This window comes from Rhinopithecus bieti, unplaced genomic scaffold (genome assembly GCF_001698545.2).
Source record: "Rhinopithecus bieti isolate Rb0 unplaced genomic scaffold, ASM169854v2 scaffold_35856, whole genome shotgun sequence".
NCBI lineage: Eukaryota > Metazoa > Chordata > Mammalia > Primates > Cercopithecidae > Rhinopithecus > Rhinopithecus bieti.
The window spans coordinates 1,706,770-1,724,814 of record NW_016815820.1 but is presented as its reverse complement, the minus strand read 5'-3'; the positions used below and the strand labels follow the sequence as shown (position 1 = coordinate 1,724,814).

The 18,045-nt window shown below is 41.3% G+C and overlaps 1 protein-coding gene across 6 annotated transcripts in view; it reads right to left on the bottom strand.

Moving 5' to 3' along the window:
- The window catches only part of SPOP (speckle type BTB/POZ protein), a 92,254-nt gene that overhangs the window by 14,026 nt on the left and 60,183 nt on the right, over positions 1-18,045 (bottom strand). For all 6 annotated transcript variants that reach the window (XM_017854001.1, XM_017854002.1, XM_017854006.1 and 3 more), the window contains 5 exons: positions 12,610-12,753; positions 11,822-11,943; positions 8,798-8,949; positions 8,547-8,674; positions 246-423 (listed from right to left, as the gene is read on the bottom strand). In XM_017854001.1, coding sequence (XP_017709490.1) covers positions 246-423; positions 8,547-8,674; positions 8,798-8,949; positions 11,822-11,943; positions 12,610-12,687 — 658 coding nt within the window. In that variant the 5' untranslated portion in view covers positions 12,688-12,753. The remainder of the gene's footprint in view (positions 1-245; positions 424-8,546; positions 8,675-8,797; positions 8,950-11,821; positions 11,944-12,609; positions 12,754-18,045) is intronic.

The window sequence follows — 18,045 nt, the reverse complement described above, 5'->3', positions numbered from 1 at the left end:
CCTGGGTCCACTACAGAGAGGAAAAACAGAAATCTCATTTTAGAGAGCAGCTTTTTTGGTTCTGAGCATTAATGTTACCAGAATACAAAGGTATATTTAGCTGCAGTTTGTTTTGTAGTTGAGTTCAAAAGTTGAAGTTGAACAAAAGTTCAAAAGTTGAAGTTTTGAACAAAAGGTGATTATGCAATCACTTGTTTTTCCTTAATTCACCAAAATTATAAAATTCCTCATGAATAAATACCAACCTGCTAAGATAGCTTTGTGAGCCTGGAATTCCTGGCCAGCAACACACAAGCAGCAGTCTGTGAACCGGGAATTCTCCCACAGTCCTCCTAACTCATCTGCCAACCGGCACTCAGGAACCTTTACCATGTTCATGGTATTCTGGCCAGAAATGTTGACAGAATCTTGCACAACACTCACCTGTGAAAGACAAGGAAACACAAGCCAAGCTTTTGTTACCAGGAATTTTTTTGCCAGCAGATAGAGAGACGACTTTTACCTCATTGCTGTAGTACATTCAGATACTAATATTAATCATATTATCTTGACACCACCTTCACAAATCAAGGCTTTATCCCTGGATCAAGTAACTCCTTTTCTGTCACAATCAGACTTATTCTACACCATCTCAGGACAATGGGGAGAGAGCCCCACAAACCTCCTTTTCCTCCAGTTTCTAATAAGCTTCACCTCCCTTAGACTACAAACCTGGGCAAAGGTGCCAGAGAGACAAAACTGACAGAAACAAACGTTAAACCTCAAGTATTTACCTTATTCTGCCTTAAGTTCAATACAAAGAACTCCTACAAATATTACCATTTAAATTAAACTCTAGAGACAAGAATCTAATACCCCCCCCCCGCCCATTTTCTTTTTCCAAGACAGAGTCTCACTATGTCTCTCAGGATGGAGTCCAGTAGCATGATCATGGCTCACTGTAGCGTTGACCTCCCAGGCTCAAGTGATCCTTTTACTCCAGCCTCTGGAGTAGCTGGGACTACAGGCACATGCCACTACACCTGACTAATTTTTTATTTGTTAAAAGAGACAAGGTCTCACTATGTTATCCAGGCTGATCTTGAACTCCCGGGCTCAAAGCGATTCTCCATCCTTGGCCTCCCAAAGTGCTAAGACTACAGGCGTGAGCCACTGCACCTTGCCAAATATAATAACTAAAGCCTATAAGAAGTTATTTTAATTAGGTCAAGAACATGCACATAAAATGCATCTTCTACAAGGCCTAGTAAATAACTGGCACTTCTTCAAAAATATTAGTTTAATGAACATGACATTACTGACCCACTGTCAGTAAGGACCAGACTTGGAAGATCTTTCTAGTAGTGAAAACTGGGTGAATATCCCACACTTTTATACCTTTAGTCAGTTGTGATAATGACATACAAGATGCCTGGCTGTAGCTACACATGCACTTATAGCTTTGGAAGATAATGATGACAACAGGTTTATAAAGGAATCCCAACTTCCCACTATGGCTTCAGCAGAAGCACGTTTTAACCAGTTCAGCCTAGATAAAAAAACCAAGTTAACTTCTAGGTGAGTCAGTGAAACTCAGAAAAATCTGTGAGGGTACCAAATACAAGGATTTATAAATCATACAATGTCACAAAATAAATGTCAGTTGCCAAACTATAGATAGGATGCTGCAGATCAGTCGTCTGCCTAACAATCATTCAAAGCAGAACTCACAAACCTTGAGAATTAGTTCGCCACTCTTGCTATTCCTAACACTAAGATGAGAAAGACAGCTTAGGAACATCCTTAATGACCCAGATTTCTTTTAACCTTCAAGATGCAAGTCATCCCTTAAACGCAGTCATAAACCCAGAGGCAAAGTTAATGACCTGTAGTTCCTTCTGTGCAGGAGTGAGATATTTACTATCAGGTCAAGAAATTTATTCATTTGTTTAAAACTAGCCGTTATGGTCTTGGGCAATGAAGCAGCCAAGTTAATCACTTATGAATATACTTGGCATTAGTATCACATTTATCAGAGCCAGATTATAACATTATTTTAATAGCCTAGGACCCAGTACGAACCATCCCACAGAGATTCTCTCTTGTCCTTTGTAAGAGCTCTAATTTGCTTCTGCCACTTTCTCATATTAATACCTTCACTTCTTTGATATAACATTAACACTGAAAGTAGAAGTTGCCTGTTCTCAGTTATAGCTCCAAAATACTAATTTAAAAAAAAAAAAAAAAAGGAAAAGACCAATTAAATCCGACTTTCTCACAGGGAAAGGCAGGAATCTCCAGGGATGGCCAATGAAGGGAATGGAGAATGCTTTTGGCACTGGGTTCCTAGTTTGAATTAAACTAGGTTGACAGGAGCCCAAAGTCATTAACACTTGATGGCAATTTAGTAGACTGGGTGAAATGAATTGGCAAGAAGAGCTAAACTGAATTTCACATAATCAAACCATGGTTACCAGTGGGCCTTCTGCTGGTTAGATGCACATGTGGTAATGAGTGGGGCCCAAAGGCTGTGACATCTCTCACTGGGGCAATTCCTCTCTCTGGACTCAGACAGGAACACAGCAGAAAAGAGAACGTACCTTTATTGTCTGAGCCAGGCTTGTTCTGTAGATATATAGATGCCTGGAGTCTCCAGAACGCTGAATGTCTGGCACCTCTCACCAACATTAAATACGCTTAATTAAAAATAAATTCTAAATGGCATTCACAAATGAGTCTTCAGAGCCCAAACTTTTAACTTAAAAGGGATTGTTTTCCTCTGCAAATGATGATGCTAAAATGAGACCATTTTGAGAAAACTAAAGATTTTTTTTTTAATGCCTATAAAGTTGACTGTGGAGACTCATTCAGAACTGCAGCTGTGAAGATGACGTGACTGTGACATTTATGTCATCTTATAAATGACTGCATGAAAATGTCTCAGGAAGGCTGTATAATCTCCTTAACTTCAACTTGTAAAAGGGTCTCACTTTTAAAGTGAATCCTTTTCTTAAAAAAACAAATTTCATAAAAAACTAAAGATTGTGCCAATTCTTGTACATTTCATCTATACATAAAGTAAAACCCAGGGAAATACACTTTTTAACTTCTGTATAATTAAAACAATCTAGGAAAAACAGACACTGCCTACAAATTATTTACAGCAGGAACAATATTTCTACTAGCAAAAGATTAGCAACAACCTAAATGTCCATCAACAAAAGAATGAATAAATTATACATTCACACAAGACTATTATATACAGCACTAAATATGGATGAAGTATAGTTATATAAATTTTAGAAACATAATGTGAAAAAAGCAAGTCTTAGATGACTACATACAGTCTGACACCATTTTTATAAAGCTCCAAAACAAGTAACCTAAACAATATATTATTCAGACATACAAATAAACAAGTACATGATAACATAAAATTCAAAATAGTTATTTATCATCCTCTGAGTGGGGAAACAAATCTTAGGGATTGGGGAGAAGCATTACAGGTTAGTTTCAAGTTACTGGTCATATTTTTAGGTTGAGTGGTAGGTTTAGTATAGTCTCATGCTTTATAACCTACAATGATATTACCTATTGAATCACCATTTGTGTAGTCAAGAACAACCAAATAATGGTATTTTCATCCAGTACAAATAATATATTCAAATAATCCAATAATTAAAGGATAAAAAGGTAAAAATGAATAGATTCACTTATTTAAAATTTGGCAACAATACCTATTCCCAGGCTATGGGGTGTGTGCGCGTGTGTGTGTGTGTGTGTGTGTGTAAAACAATTAGTTTTAAAATTTACAGACGGGTCTCCCTCTGTTGCCCAGGCTGGAGTACAGTGGTACTGCTGTGATCACAGCTCACTGTAGCCTCCAACTCCTGGGCTTAAGCAATCCTCCTGCTTCACCCTCCCAAGTAGCTAGGACTACAGGCATGTGCCATCATACCTGGCTAATTTTTAAATTTTTTGTAGAGACAGGGTCTCACTATGTTGCCCAGGCTGGTCTCAAACTTCTGGGATAGAATGATCCTCCCACCTCAGCCTCCCAAAGTGCTGGGATACAGGTTATAGTGAGCTATGATTAAGCAACTTCACTGTAGCCTGGGCAAGATCAAGATCCCATCTCTTAAAAAATTAAAATAAAGTTAATTAGTGTCTGGATATTTCACATTTATATGTTATTTCATATTTCATCTTTAGTTGCAACATCACAAAGAGGTACTGGGATTATCTACCTGTCAAAGGCATATATGGTAAAGTTGGAATACAATGCATCTTTATTGCTAATGGCTATTTGTTTTCAATATAAATAATTGGAGAAAAGGGTCAATAGAAGCTGAAATATTTCATGAAGATTTTCTGTGGACCAAATTATTAAAGAGAAAATTTTAAATAGAATTTAATCATGCTTTCATGTCTCTATTTATTTATTTTACAGACAGGGACTAATTATGTTGCCTAGGTAGGAGTGCAATGGCTATTCACAAGCACGATCATAGCACACCACAACCTGGAACTCCTGGGTTCAAGTGATCCTCTTGCATCAGCCTCAGGAGTAGCTGGGAACCACAAGCGTGCGCTACCACTCCTGGCTCTCATGTCTCTCTCTTTTATTACCAAAGTAAATGTTCTGTCAAGAAAACTTGGGACCCGAGTTTGTGCTTCCTTGGGTGAATGGCATTCAGCTCCACTTAGTGTAGTGCAGTGGACTAGAGATAGAAATTGGGAGCTCACATGACCCTCACACTAGTTTGCTGCACAATGTTAGGAAAAATTACCTGACTCCCTAGGCACTGCTTCTCTCCCCTTGTAACATGAAATGAAGAAAACAGAACTAAACCTAGCTCAAAGGACTGTAATAAGGGACAATTCAGGAAATGCTTTCAAAATGCTTCCAAATAAGTTAACTAAGCAATATCAACTTGGAAGAACTGCCACATTTCCTAATAGGTAAAACATCACTAAGAACTGAAAGTGATCTCAGTGTCCACAGTCATATCACCCTGAACACGCCTGATCTTGTCTGAAAGTGAACTCAATGTAGGGCACATTATAAATAAGACCACCCATTCATCATTTTCAGAGTTCACAATCTAATTTCATTTAAACATTCAACAACAGGAATACCACTGAAATAAAGGCCAAACATAAATGGGTGCTTCTCAGTCTTCCACCATAGGAGTCCCTCTTGTGGCCTCTGGGAGCACGAGAATCCCTATGAAACAACTGTACTTATTATATCAGGATGAGAATGAGAGTGCCTGAGCCAAAGGCTGAGTGAGGAACGGGGCACTGGGGTACTAGAACCTAGATTTCTATATGGACATCAATTTCATAAAAGCCTCTAAATAATATGAAAATACTAATTAAACCAATAACAAGGCCGGGCGCGGTGGCTCAAGCCTGTAATCCCAGCACTTTGGGAGGCCGAGACGGGTGGATCACGAGGTCAGGAGATCGAGACCCTCCTGGCTAACACGGTGAAACCCCGTCTCTACTAAAATACAAAAAAAAACTAGCCAGGCGAGGTGGCGGGCGCCTGTAGTCCCAGCTACTCGGAGGCTGAGGCGGGAGAATGGCGGGAACCCGGGAGGCGAAGCTTGCAGTGAGCCCAGATCACGCCACTGCACTCCAGCCTGGGCGACAGAGCGAGACTCCTCTTCAAAAAAAAAAAAAAAAAAAAAAAAAAAAACCAATAACAAATAAAATGTCAATATGAATTAAAACAAATGTGTTTATAAATATTCCACTGATAGAAGGGAAATAACAGGTCAAAGGATAAAATGTGCACCAAAAATGATCTAGCTATGAAAAGTGCTAAGAACTTAGATGAGCTGCAGACATCTTTAAAACCCACACATCCAATACACACCCCCACGCAACCGTCTTGCAACGCTGAATGCTACTAAGTCCACAGAGAGCCTTGGAACCGAAACAAGTCTCACTAGGCATAAGCCCAAGTATGAGAAGCAACACTCAGCACCTGTGGCCAACAGAGAAGTGTGAGAGGAACAGATGGCACACCTGGTTCGATGGTAAAAAACCGATGGCATCAGCAGAACCCAGCAGACGTTTCCCTGTTCAACATCTCCTCGTTTCTAAAGTGTCATCTCACTTCCCATCTAAGTCAAGGCACATCTAAACTTAACCACAGGATTTCTCCTAAGAGAATTTCATATGGGGAAGTGAAGGGAGAGAGAGACCGAGCTGGAACTTGGCCTCGGATTCAACCACAGGATAAGAGACTGCCAAGTGAGGGAAGGCCAACTGGTTTCCAAATCAAGACTGTGAAGACAGGGGTTGGAGCAGCTGGAATGGATTGGGAAGAGAGTGGGAAGCATATGAGAAAAGGCTGGACCCACTGTGGACTCAAAAAAGCTGCAGTAAAGGTTATGGTATTGCCTAATATTGCCAGATGCAGTATTTAGGGGAGATTTTCTTCAGAGAACAGTTTCAAGATTGGCTTTCATTTCCAATAGAAACTAGAATTTTCTACTATTTTAAGTTTTCTGAAATGCAAGTCTCTAAAATAGGTGAAGATTCAAACTGTGATCTGTTTACATAACATCTAACCTCATGTAAAACCAAATAAATTCTCATTTCTTCATTCAGGCAACTGAGTATAATCTGTGACCAGTGAAGATTTACACAGAATTCACACTCCAAGTTTATCAGACATAAAAGAACTGCCACATTTTATGTATTTATTATAGATGCTATCACTCTAGCATTTCCTTCTTTTACTTAGTAATTAAAAAGGAGAAGGGATACCAATTTATGCAAACTATATTTTACAATATTTAGTGTGGTATTGTAAGAAAACTGCCTCCAGCCGGGCGCAGGTGGCTCAGCCTGTAATCCCAGCACTTTGGAGGCCGAGAGACGGGGGATCACGAAGGTCCGGAGATCAAGGGACTATCCTGGCTAACACGGGTGAAACCCCGTCTCTAACTAAAAAATACAAAAAAAACTAGTAGCGGGCGTAGGTGGCGGGCGCCTGACAGTCCAGCTACTCGGGAGGCCTGAGGCAGGGGAATGGCGTGAACCCGGGAGGCGGGCTTGCAGTTTGAAGCTGAAGTGAAGCTGGGATCGGCCACTTGCACCCAGCACCCGGGGGCGAGCGAGACTCCATCTACAAAAAAAAAAAAAAAAAAAAAAAAAAAGAAACTGCCTCCAAAGTATTGTCGAAAATCATTTGCAGACTACTCTTTGCATACAGAAAGCTGCTGGGCGTAGGTGGCTCACGCCTGTAATCCCAAGCACTTTGGAGGCTGACGGGAGGCGGATCGCTGAGGTCAGGAGTCGAGAACCAGCCTGGCCAAACATGTGGAACCCCAGTCTCTACTAAAAAATTTACACAGAATTAGCCAGGACCTGGTGGCCACACGCCTGTAAATCCCAGCTACTCGGGAGGCTAAGGCAGGAGAATCACTTGAATCTGGGAGGCAGAGGCTACAGTGAGCCAAGGTCACGCCACTGCACTATAGCCTGGGTGACAGAGCAAGACTCCGTCTCAAAAAAAAAAAAAAAAAGGAAGAAATACAGAAGCCTGCTACTGACAGCTAGGCCTTTTCTGCAAAAGGGCAAGATTCCTAAGGGACTCCCTTCCCTGCTACTCAGGTGGTGACATGCCTTTGAAACTGTCATTAACTCACAGTGTGAGTCTATTATTTGACAAAGCAAGCTGGCAATTGGGGAACAACCGTACCATCCCCCATGATGATACACTGTTTATTATTATCAAGCGGTGCTGCTCAGGAAGTGGTTCCTCAACCACACTATGTGCAGGGAACACTAATGCCCCAGTTGACTGGAGATTTTATTCATTTATTACACCATGAGCTTGTGAGTATTTCTAAATGTATTCATAACATCATGAAATGACTAATTGGTATATACTCATTAAAGAAACCACTTTCCAACTCATTCTTGGTTTGGGAATTTGACTTCAAGGCTTCTCCTGTAAACCTGGGAAAAGCTCTTAGGTCATTGGTGAGAGGACTTTCCTAACTGACTATAGCTAGCTCTCTGAGCTGTGAGTTAGAGAGCTTTACATAGCCTTCACCCTAGAAAAAAATGGTTCTCACCTTCCTATTGCATAATTACTCCAGCAAGACAAACCATAGGCCTCAACTCTTGATAAGAATCTAGTTTCAAGAGCAGAAAAGGAAAGTAATGTGCAAACACACATGGCCTTCACACTTAAGAAGCCAGAAAGTATAAAGAACAGATACACATATTTAGCTTGATGTGACAGTTCTTTCAAATGCTATCTGAAAAAAATCCCACAGTGAAAACTCCTGACCCAAGCAACTTAAAACTGACACATACCAAGGTAGCACACAATCTTGGTTTTTCAGAACAGTAACAAGTGGAAAGCTGAGATGCCCAACAACCTTGAAATCATCAGGTAGCTCAATAAGTCACATAAATAACATTTGTGCAGCACTACTCCACTTGGGGTTTTTTCTTACTCTACATCCCTGATACAATTAAGTCTACCAATACTTATCAGGTCTGGGAACTGCTAGTCTCAGCAGAATACAAGGACTCACCTCGCAGAACAGGGTAAGCTTGTCATCAGGGAGAAGCCCGTTGGCCTCATCCAAAAGAAAATCTCTACGGATGAATTTCTTGAATCCCCAGTCTTTGCCTTGCACAAACCTATATGCCCGTTGACTCTCTGGGGTGAAAAAAAAAAGTCATATTTAAGGTTACGCAAACACCAGATCAAAGCCACAACTTGTCAGTGTATGAAACTTCTGGATGTGAAACTTAAGAGTTGAACAAAGAGGAGAACATTCACCCATAGCTTTGGTTTCTTCTCCCTTGGCATTCAGGATGGAGAATTTGAATTTTGCCCGAACTTCACTCTTTGGACAGCTGACCAGTAACAGGTAAAGTGACAGGTAATCTTTGCTTTCTTCATCTAGCCCTTTGGGGTTTACTCGCAAACACCTGTCCAAAACAGATACAAAAAAAAAAAAAAAAATGTCAAAAGCATCCATTTTGATAGAACTGGAACATCAGACTCAAGAGAGGGAGATATTTAAAACACAAATCCAGGCCTCAAAGAAGAATATAATTCAGTAGAATAACCAGCTGGGAACAACTTTTTTTTCTTTTGTTTTTGAGACAGGGTCTTACTCTGTCATCCAGGCTATAGTGCAGTGGTATGATCATGGCTTACTGCAACCTCGATCTCCCTGGTCTCAGGTGATCCTCCCACTCCAGCCTCCTGAGTAGCTGGGACTACAGATGTGCACCACCATGGCCAGCTAATTTTTGTCGAGATGGGGTTTCGCCATATTGCCCAGGCTGGTCTTGAATGCCTGAGCGCAAGCGATCCGTCTGCTTCAGCCTCCCAGAGTGCTGGGATTACAGGAATAAGCAACCACACCCGGCTGGGAACCACTTTTCTAGAGCAAAATGGGTCACCTTTTAAAAAGTAAACAACAGGCTGGGTGCGATGGCTCACCCCTGTAATCTCAGCACTTTGGGAGGCCAAAGCAGGTGCATCACTTGAGGTCAGGAGTTCGAGGCCAGCCTGGCCAACATGGTGAAACCCTGTCTCTACTAAAAATAAAAAATAAAGAAAAAAACTAGCTGGGCGTGGTGACAGGCACCTGTAATCCCAGCTACTCGGGAGGCTGAGGCAGGAGAATCGCCTGAACCTGGGAGGCAGAGGTTGCAGTGAGCTGAGATGGCGCCATAGCACTCCAGCCTGGGTAATAAGAGCGAAACTCCGTCTCGAAAAAGAAAAAAAGAAAAAGAAAAAAAAGAAATGTGTGGGCCAGGCACGGTGGCTCACGCCTGTAATCCCAGCACTTTGGGAGTCCAAGGCGGGCAGATCACTTAAGTTCGAGAACAGGCTGACCAACATGGTGAAACCCTGTCTCTACTGAAAATACCAGGTGTGGGCCGGGTGCGGTGGCTCAAGCCTGTAATCCCAGCACTTTGGGAGGCCGAGACGGGCGGATCACGAGGTCAGGAGATCGAGACCATCCTGGCGAACACGGTGAAACCTCGTCTCTACTAAAAAATACAAAAAACTAGCCAGGCGAGGTGGCAGGCGCCTGTAGTCCCAGCTATTCGGGAGGCTGAGGCAGGAGAATGGCGTGAACCCGGGAGGTGGAGCTTGCAGTGAGCTGAGATCCGGCCACGGCTCTCCAGCCTGGGTGACAGAGCGAGACCCCGTTTCAAAAAAAAAAAAAAAAGAAAATACCAGGTGTGCTGGCAGGCACCTATAATCCCTGCTTCCCCGGAGGCTGAGGCAGGAGAATTGCTTTAACCCAGGAGGCAGAGGTTGCAGTGAGCCAAGATTGCGCCACTGCACTTCAGCCTGGGCGATAAGAGTGAGAATGTCTCAAAAAAGAAAAAAAAAGTGTGAATAATCTTTTATAGATAATAATAATATACATAATCTTTTAAAGATATTTTCCCAATCTGGCAATAATATTCCAAGACTAAAATAAAAGATGCAATATGAAGGAAGCACAGACAAAAGTGAATTCTCATTACATAGCACAGAATTCCAGGCCAGACTTCTAAACAGTGTTAGAGATGCCAATCTGTTACGGAGAGATCAAAACAAAATTCAGACAGAATAGGTTCAACTAAGTTGTAAATGTCATTAGTCAAATGCATGGGTTTCAGACACTGCTTCTACCACATGCAATACATAGGTCACACGTATCCTTAGGCCTTGTCTGTATTATTGAACCTCTCTCAAACAGGTGGCCCAATCCAGTATCTCTCTAGGGAGTGCATATGCCACATACATTATTATACACCTTGCTAATGATGAGGATTTAAATACGATGTCTAAGAATAAACATCTCTCTCAACACTTAGTAGTAAAATACACAATATATAGCCAACAAATACTAAATTAATGAAAAAATGACTTTTGGTGGGTTATCAGAGGTCAAAACTGGTGTTTCAGAGACATGTGTTTGCTCTTTGCAGTGGGTATATGGTTGTATCCTCAACTGCCTGCTCCTCAGGCAAGATGACACATAGTCTGAATAAGACTGATCCCCACTCCTCGATCATATTTTCCCTGCTCCAGGGATTAGTTCAGGGAATGCAGACATAAAACGATTGGTGCATGTACAACATATTCCTGGCCACACAGTTCAGAGAAAGCTCAAAGACTTTTGCTGGCATGTAGTAGATTATACCCATTGCTACTGCCAGTCACCCTTCAAGCACAAGAGAAGCTAGACCTGAGATGTCCAAGAGCGTGGAGAGCAGGGCCAGGACAGAGATGGTGTTCTTACTCTAACCACTGGCTTGCTGGATCAAGCTACCTTCAAACCCATCCTATACCCTGTCAATACAGTTACATAAGCAAATAAATCCCCTTTCCTGTTTAAAAGCAGGCAACTTAAAAGTAAAGAGATTTTTGTGTTAAAATCTAGATTTCTTGCTTTTCCTGAAAAATCAGAAAATCTGGCAAGGGTCAGTCCTTACTCATGCATAGCTATAGTTAGCTGGAGCTGAGTAGCCAGCATCTCTTTTAGAACACTCACTAGTTTGCCAAGCAGTCACCAGTCATTCCATTTATGGGTATCATTTATAACACTGGCCTTCTTTATTTATTTGCATTACCCTATAGCTTGAGTTTGCCGATTTCTGATATACTCATTGAATGAATTCAACAAATATTTAGTGAGTACCTATTATGTGCTAGGCACTGGGAAATACAGTAAGAACAAAACAAAAGTCCCAGCCCTCATGGAAATTACGTTCTTGTCAGTGTCCCATAAAAACAAACAAAACAGACAACTTCAGAAAAATTTTTACAGCTAGACGTATTCTTCCTCACCATTTCAGTTTATCATTGGCTCCTGATGAAAAGGTAGAACTTTTAATGACTTCACCCATTTCCTCCCGGCAAAAGCTAAAGTTATTGATGGTCCACATGTAGGAGAATTTCACTACCTTGATCTGTTGATAGAAAAACAGGAAGGAATTAAACAGGAAGTGGACAACCTGAAAAAAAAGGCTGAAGAGCAGATTGTCATTTCCCCTCCCTCCCTCTGCATGATCCTGATAGGAAGATAGCAGTTTTCAGGTTTTTCTCACCTTAGGTTCCTCATCCACATTTTAAGAAATCTCATACTGACCAATAGCTTTTATAACTTTTTTCAGCTGCTGAGAACACTGGATGGAAAGTGAGAGAAACATAGATAGGAAAAAAAAAAAACAAAAAACCCCAGCACCACCATGGACAGGGCTGGGAAAGCATATGCTAAACCGTACTTAAAATGGGTCTCTGTTACTAAAACGGTGATGTCACTGCCTGGGGTTGCACATCTCAAACTTGTTTCCCCAACAGAGGAAACTTAAAACACTTTCATCAAGGGCAATGTAACCAGATCTAGTTTCAAAGATTCCCCCTTTCAACCTCCACTGAAAAACACTAGCCTAGGGAATTTAGATTCCACATGGAAAACTAAGGCACCTGAGGCTAACAAGTACCTTATCTATCTGCTCTTTGGCAGTTATGTTCCAGAGAAAGCAGGAAGTCCAATGTGGAAAAGCAATCCTACTCCTTTCGTCCACCAAATCCTCCCCAGATGCAAGATTCACAGGGTGAAAACGTCAACTTACCTGTGTGTAGCACCAACTCTCAGCTACGGGGCCACTCGACATTTCTGCCGGAGGTGGAGGACTTGGAACCCTTGACATCGCCAGTTTGAAGGTTAAACGAGATTTCCAAAGTCAGGGAGCAAAGATTTCTGTTCCCTCTTCACCCTGGTCAGATCCAAGAGCAAGAAGACTTTATTAGATAATATTGAGATACTATCCTAACTATTGTTTGACCTGCTAGAGACTGGAAGTTTTGTCTCCATACTGTTTGAGTGGCTCCTTACCATTGAGGTCCTAAATTTTTTTTTTTCCCCTGAGATGGAGTTTCACTCTTGTTGACCAGACTGGAGTGCAATGGTATGATCTTGGCTCACTGCAACCTCCACCTTTCCTGGGTTCAAGTGATTCTCCTGCCTAAGCCTCCTAAGCTGGGATTACAGGCATGCACCATCACCACGCTTGGCTAATTGTGTATTTTTAGTAGAGACGGGGTTTCTCCATATTAGTCAGGCTGGTCTTGAACTCCCAACCTCAGGTGATCCACCCGCCTCGGCCTCCCAAAGTGTTGGGATTACAGGCGTGAGCCACCGTGCCCGGCTGGGGTCCTAAATTTAAATGTTAACATCAGAAAAGGCTATCTAATGTAAAGTAGTCACCTAGTCACAATTATATCACCCTATACTTCTGCACAATACTCAATAACTATATTGCTGAATGAATTTACTCGAAGGGTATTTAAAGTATATCTATGAAAAGGCTGCCTGAAGAGGAGACAGCATCATTAACACCAGACATAACTTGCCATAGGCTCCTTCCTTTGGGGTACAAATACTCTACTCCTAAAGCAAAATGACCTTGTTACCCTCTCTAAGTTTGCTTCATCTTCTCCTATGCTTCACTGCAAACTTAAGGAGTCTTCTATTCCTCAACCCATTGCTAGCTGCTCTCTTGAAGGGGAATATTTTTACACCTTTCTTAGATGTATTCCTTTCTCTGAAGCATTCATGATCTCTCCCTGCTTACATTCCTGTAACCACTCGATATTTCAGATTCTTCTCCTTGCTCTCTGTTTTGTGATCATTCCTCAGTTTCCTGTACCAGATTATCTTTGTCCACTGTTGCTCCCCATGGTTTAATCCTCAATCATTTTCTCAATCTACATTCTCTTTATGTCAATTTTTTGTTTTTTCATCAGTCAGACATATCTTTATGGCAATTTCATCCATCCCAACAATGTCAAATTTCTACCTTTATACAAATGTTTTCCAAATCTCTACAACTCTCACCTCTCTCATAAGCCTCAGACCATTCTCCACTAACTGCTATATATCTCAATGGGGTGTCTCAGTAGCAAATCAAATCCAACTCAAAATTCTTCCCTCCAAAGCCTTTCTAAATACCAAAGTCATTCAAAAAACTGGTGAACTTGGGGATGAGGGAGTAGACTGGGGAGATGTAGGTTCAAGGGATACAAAGTTGCAGATGGGTAAGATTAATCCATCTAGAGAAGATCTACTGTACAACATGAGGGCTATAGTTAATAATATTATATTGTATAATAGAAGTTTGCCAGAAGAGATTTTAGGTGCTTTTACCACCTACGCGTGCACACGCACACACATGTGCACACACACACGTACACACAAAAGGTAACCGTCAGATAATGGATATGTTAATTGGTTTGACTATAGTAATCATTTCACTATGCATATGCAAATCAAAATATTATGTTGCATACCTCAAATATATACAATTTTTACTTTTTTTTTGAGACAGGGTCTCACTTTGTAACCCAGGCTGCAGTACAGTGGCTCGATCTTGGCTCACTACAACCTCTGCCTCCCAGGCTCAAGCAATCCTCAGTCTCCCGAGTAGCTGGGACAATAGGCATGCACCACCATACCACCTTGCTAATTTTTTGTATTTTTTTGTGGAGACAGGGTTCTGCCATGTTGCCCAGGCTGGTCTTGAACTCCCGGACTCAAACAGTATGCCCACCTTGGCCTCCCAAAGTGCTAGGATTACAGGGATGAGCTACCACATCTGGCCACAATTTTTTTTAATTGGTGAATTTGGTTACAATTTCTTTTTTTTTTTTTTTTTTTTTTGAGACAGAGTCACGCTCTGTCGCCCGGGCTGGAGTACAGTGGCCGGATCTCAGCTCACTGCAAGCTCCGCCTCCCGGGTTTACGCCATTCTCCTGCCTCAGCCCCCCCAGTAGCCGGTACTACAGGTGCCCGCCACCTCCCCCGGCTAGTTTTTTTTTTTTTGTATTTTTTTAGGTAGAGACGGGGGTTTCACCATGTTAGCCAGGATTCTCGATCTCCTGACCTCAGTGATCCGCCTTCTCGGCCTCCAAAGGCTGGGATACAGCTTGGGAGGCGAGCCGGCGCCCGGCCAATTTGGTTACAATTCTCTAAGCACCATAAACAAAGACAAAAGACTACAAAAAAAAAAAAAAAAAAAAGCTTGTAACATATGACAAAGGGACTGAATAAAAAATTGATATATAAATCGTTTCTGTGAAATCAATTGGGTGTATCTAGTACAGTGGAAAATACATGTACCCTAAAACTTAGTAACGCCACTTTTAATGATACATGTGCTAGAGCTGTGATTCTGAAGTGTAGAATAAAAGGACCAGAATCTCCTTTTAAACAGATTGCTGGCCCCACCCCCACAGTTTCTGATTCAGAGATTTGGGATGGGCCCAAGTTTGCATTTCTAACAAGTTCCCAGATGATCCTTTGAGAACTGCTGCCCTAGAGAAACTACACGTGGGCACAAAACACAGACAAGGGTTTTCAATGTGGCACAGTTAATAACAGTGAAAAACTAGAAACAAACTAAAAATCCTTTAGTAGGGGAATAGATAACTAATTTGTATTATTTCCATATAATGGAAAACTATGCTTCAGAATTTAAAATGCATGAACTAGGCTGGGCACAGTGGCTCACACCTGTAATCCCAGCACTTTGGGAGGCTGAGGCAGGCAGATCACCTGAGGTTGGGAGTTTGAGACCAGCCTGACCAACATGGAGAAATCCTGTCTCTACTAAAAATACAAAATTAGCCAGCAGTGGTGGCGTGCGCCTGTCATCCCAGCTACTCGGGAGGCTGAGGCAGGAGAATCGCTTGAACCCGGGAGGCGGAGGTTGTGGTGGGCCGAGATTGCACCACTGCACTCCAGCCTGGGCAACAAGAGCGAAGCTCCATCTCAAAAAATAAAATAAAATAAAATAAAAGAACTAGATCTACAGCACCATGGACATCAAACACAGCGCTAATAAAAAAAGCAAGTTTAGGAATGACATGTACAGTATATTATTTATGCAAATTTAAGGTTTTTATATTATTTACAGATATATGATGTAGTAAACGTAAAAAACAACAACAACAAAAACCCAGCCTTGACAGCCTATATATCAGTTTCATACTGGGAGAAGGAGGGAGAAGGAGACTGGGAAAATAATATAAGATACTTCAAGTTTATCTCTTGTGGTTCTTTTAAAATAAGGATACAAGGATAATATGATAATACAAATATCTGTTAATTAGCGATGACAGGTACTTGGGTATAAACTACTTTTGTAGTGTTCTGCATTATTTTATTGTTTTGATATTGGAGCAATTGTGTAAGGATGTATTCCATTATATCACACATCTCTGGTTTTTAATACACAAGGGAGAAATTTCCTGAGCACCTAGTTTGTTTTCAAAGGCTAAACAATATGAATCTTATAACTGATCATGTTGCCCTCCTTGCTTGGCTACTAGGAAATCCTGAGACAAGTTTGTGACTCATCTCTTAAAATTGTAAGCCCATATGCCTGTTTTATATGCTATATTTTATACAGGATCATATGTTCATTCTATAATAGTTTTATTTTCTTAATTATTCCCTTTGATATAATTCTCTCAACTTTTAATCTTTTATTATGTTAAGTATTTTTGGAATCTGCCTCAAATCCTTTGCAGAAAGAGGTATAACAAGTAACAACAGGCTGGGCATGGTGGCTCATGCCTGTAATCCCTGGACTTTGGAAGGCCAAGGCAGGCGGGTCACCTGAGGTCAGGAGTTCAAAACCAGCCTGGCCAACATGGCGAAACCCCATCTCTACTAAAAATACAAAAATAAGCCGGGTGTGACAATGCACACCTGTAATCCCAGCTACTTGGGAGGCTGAGACAGAGAATTGCTAGAACCCAGGAGGTGGAGGTGAAGGTGGAGGTTGCAGTGAGCCAAGATGGCGCCATTGTACTCTATACTGGGAGACAGAGGGAAAAAAAAAAGTAACAACAAATCACACAATAACTCAACTCACAAATATTCACTGATTCACTGACTACTTAAATAATAAACAAGGAGATTAATAAACTACAGGTGCGCCTTCACAGAGTAATACTCATAAATAGATGCTATTCCCATGGTCATAAACGCTATCTTACAGGAATTGACTTTTTTTTTTTTTTTTTTTTTGGGGGGGATGGAACCTTGCTCTGTGGCCCAGGCTGGAGTGCAGTGGTGATCATGGCTCACTGCAAGGTCCGCCTCCCAGGTTCATGCCATTCTCCTGCCTCAGGCTCCTGAGTAGCTGGGACTACAGGCGCCCGCCACCATTCCCAGCTAATTTTTGTATTTTTAGTAGAGATGGGGTTTCACCGTGTTAGCCAGGATGGTCTCCATCTCCTGACCTCATGATCTGCCGGCCTCGGCCTCCTAAAATGCTGGGATTACAGGCATGAGCCACCACGCCCGGCCAGGAATTTACAATTAAGGCATCTGTGAAATCACAGATGAAGCTAATATGGTGTGCTGTCTCACTTAAGCTAGCAAATTAAGCACTGCAGTGGCATTTGGGCCTCCCTGGCTTGTGCAATTCATGATTCCATGATAACATGAAGAAAAGAGGCCAAATGCTACTGTGGTCACCTCCAAGACAGGCTTGCATTTGATGGAAAACACATTCTCAAAGAACTGTTTTATTTTTCCATTAACAAGTATAAATTAGCTAGTTTTACAAGTCCCAATTATCATTAATGGCCAGAGTGAAATTTCAAAATTCCTACTTTGGGACGGGGTGCAATGAAGGTTTGATTTTATGCGTTAGTTAAGAACAAAAAATTTGGCTCTGGAGAGGTGGATTATAGGCACAGCTCTACACTGAGTAATCATAAAATACTAATTTGAACTTATTTTGAGGTTAAAAAACTTCAAACTTATCTAACAATGAACAATTTATGAATTACCTAAGCCCAGGGAAAGGCCAAATTTTAATAATCAGTTTATTTTAATGCCTTAATTGTTGCTACTGATCCTTGGTTCATTATTATAACCAGAAAAAAGAAAATACTACTTTGATCTTGACCATTTTTTCTCACCTTTTTTGCTTCTGACTTATTTTGTAGCTACATCTTTTCCTTTCTTCTAATTTTTTTTTTTTTTTTTTTTTTTT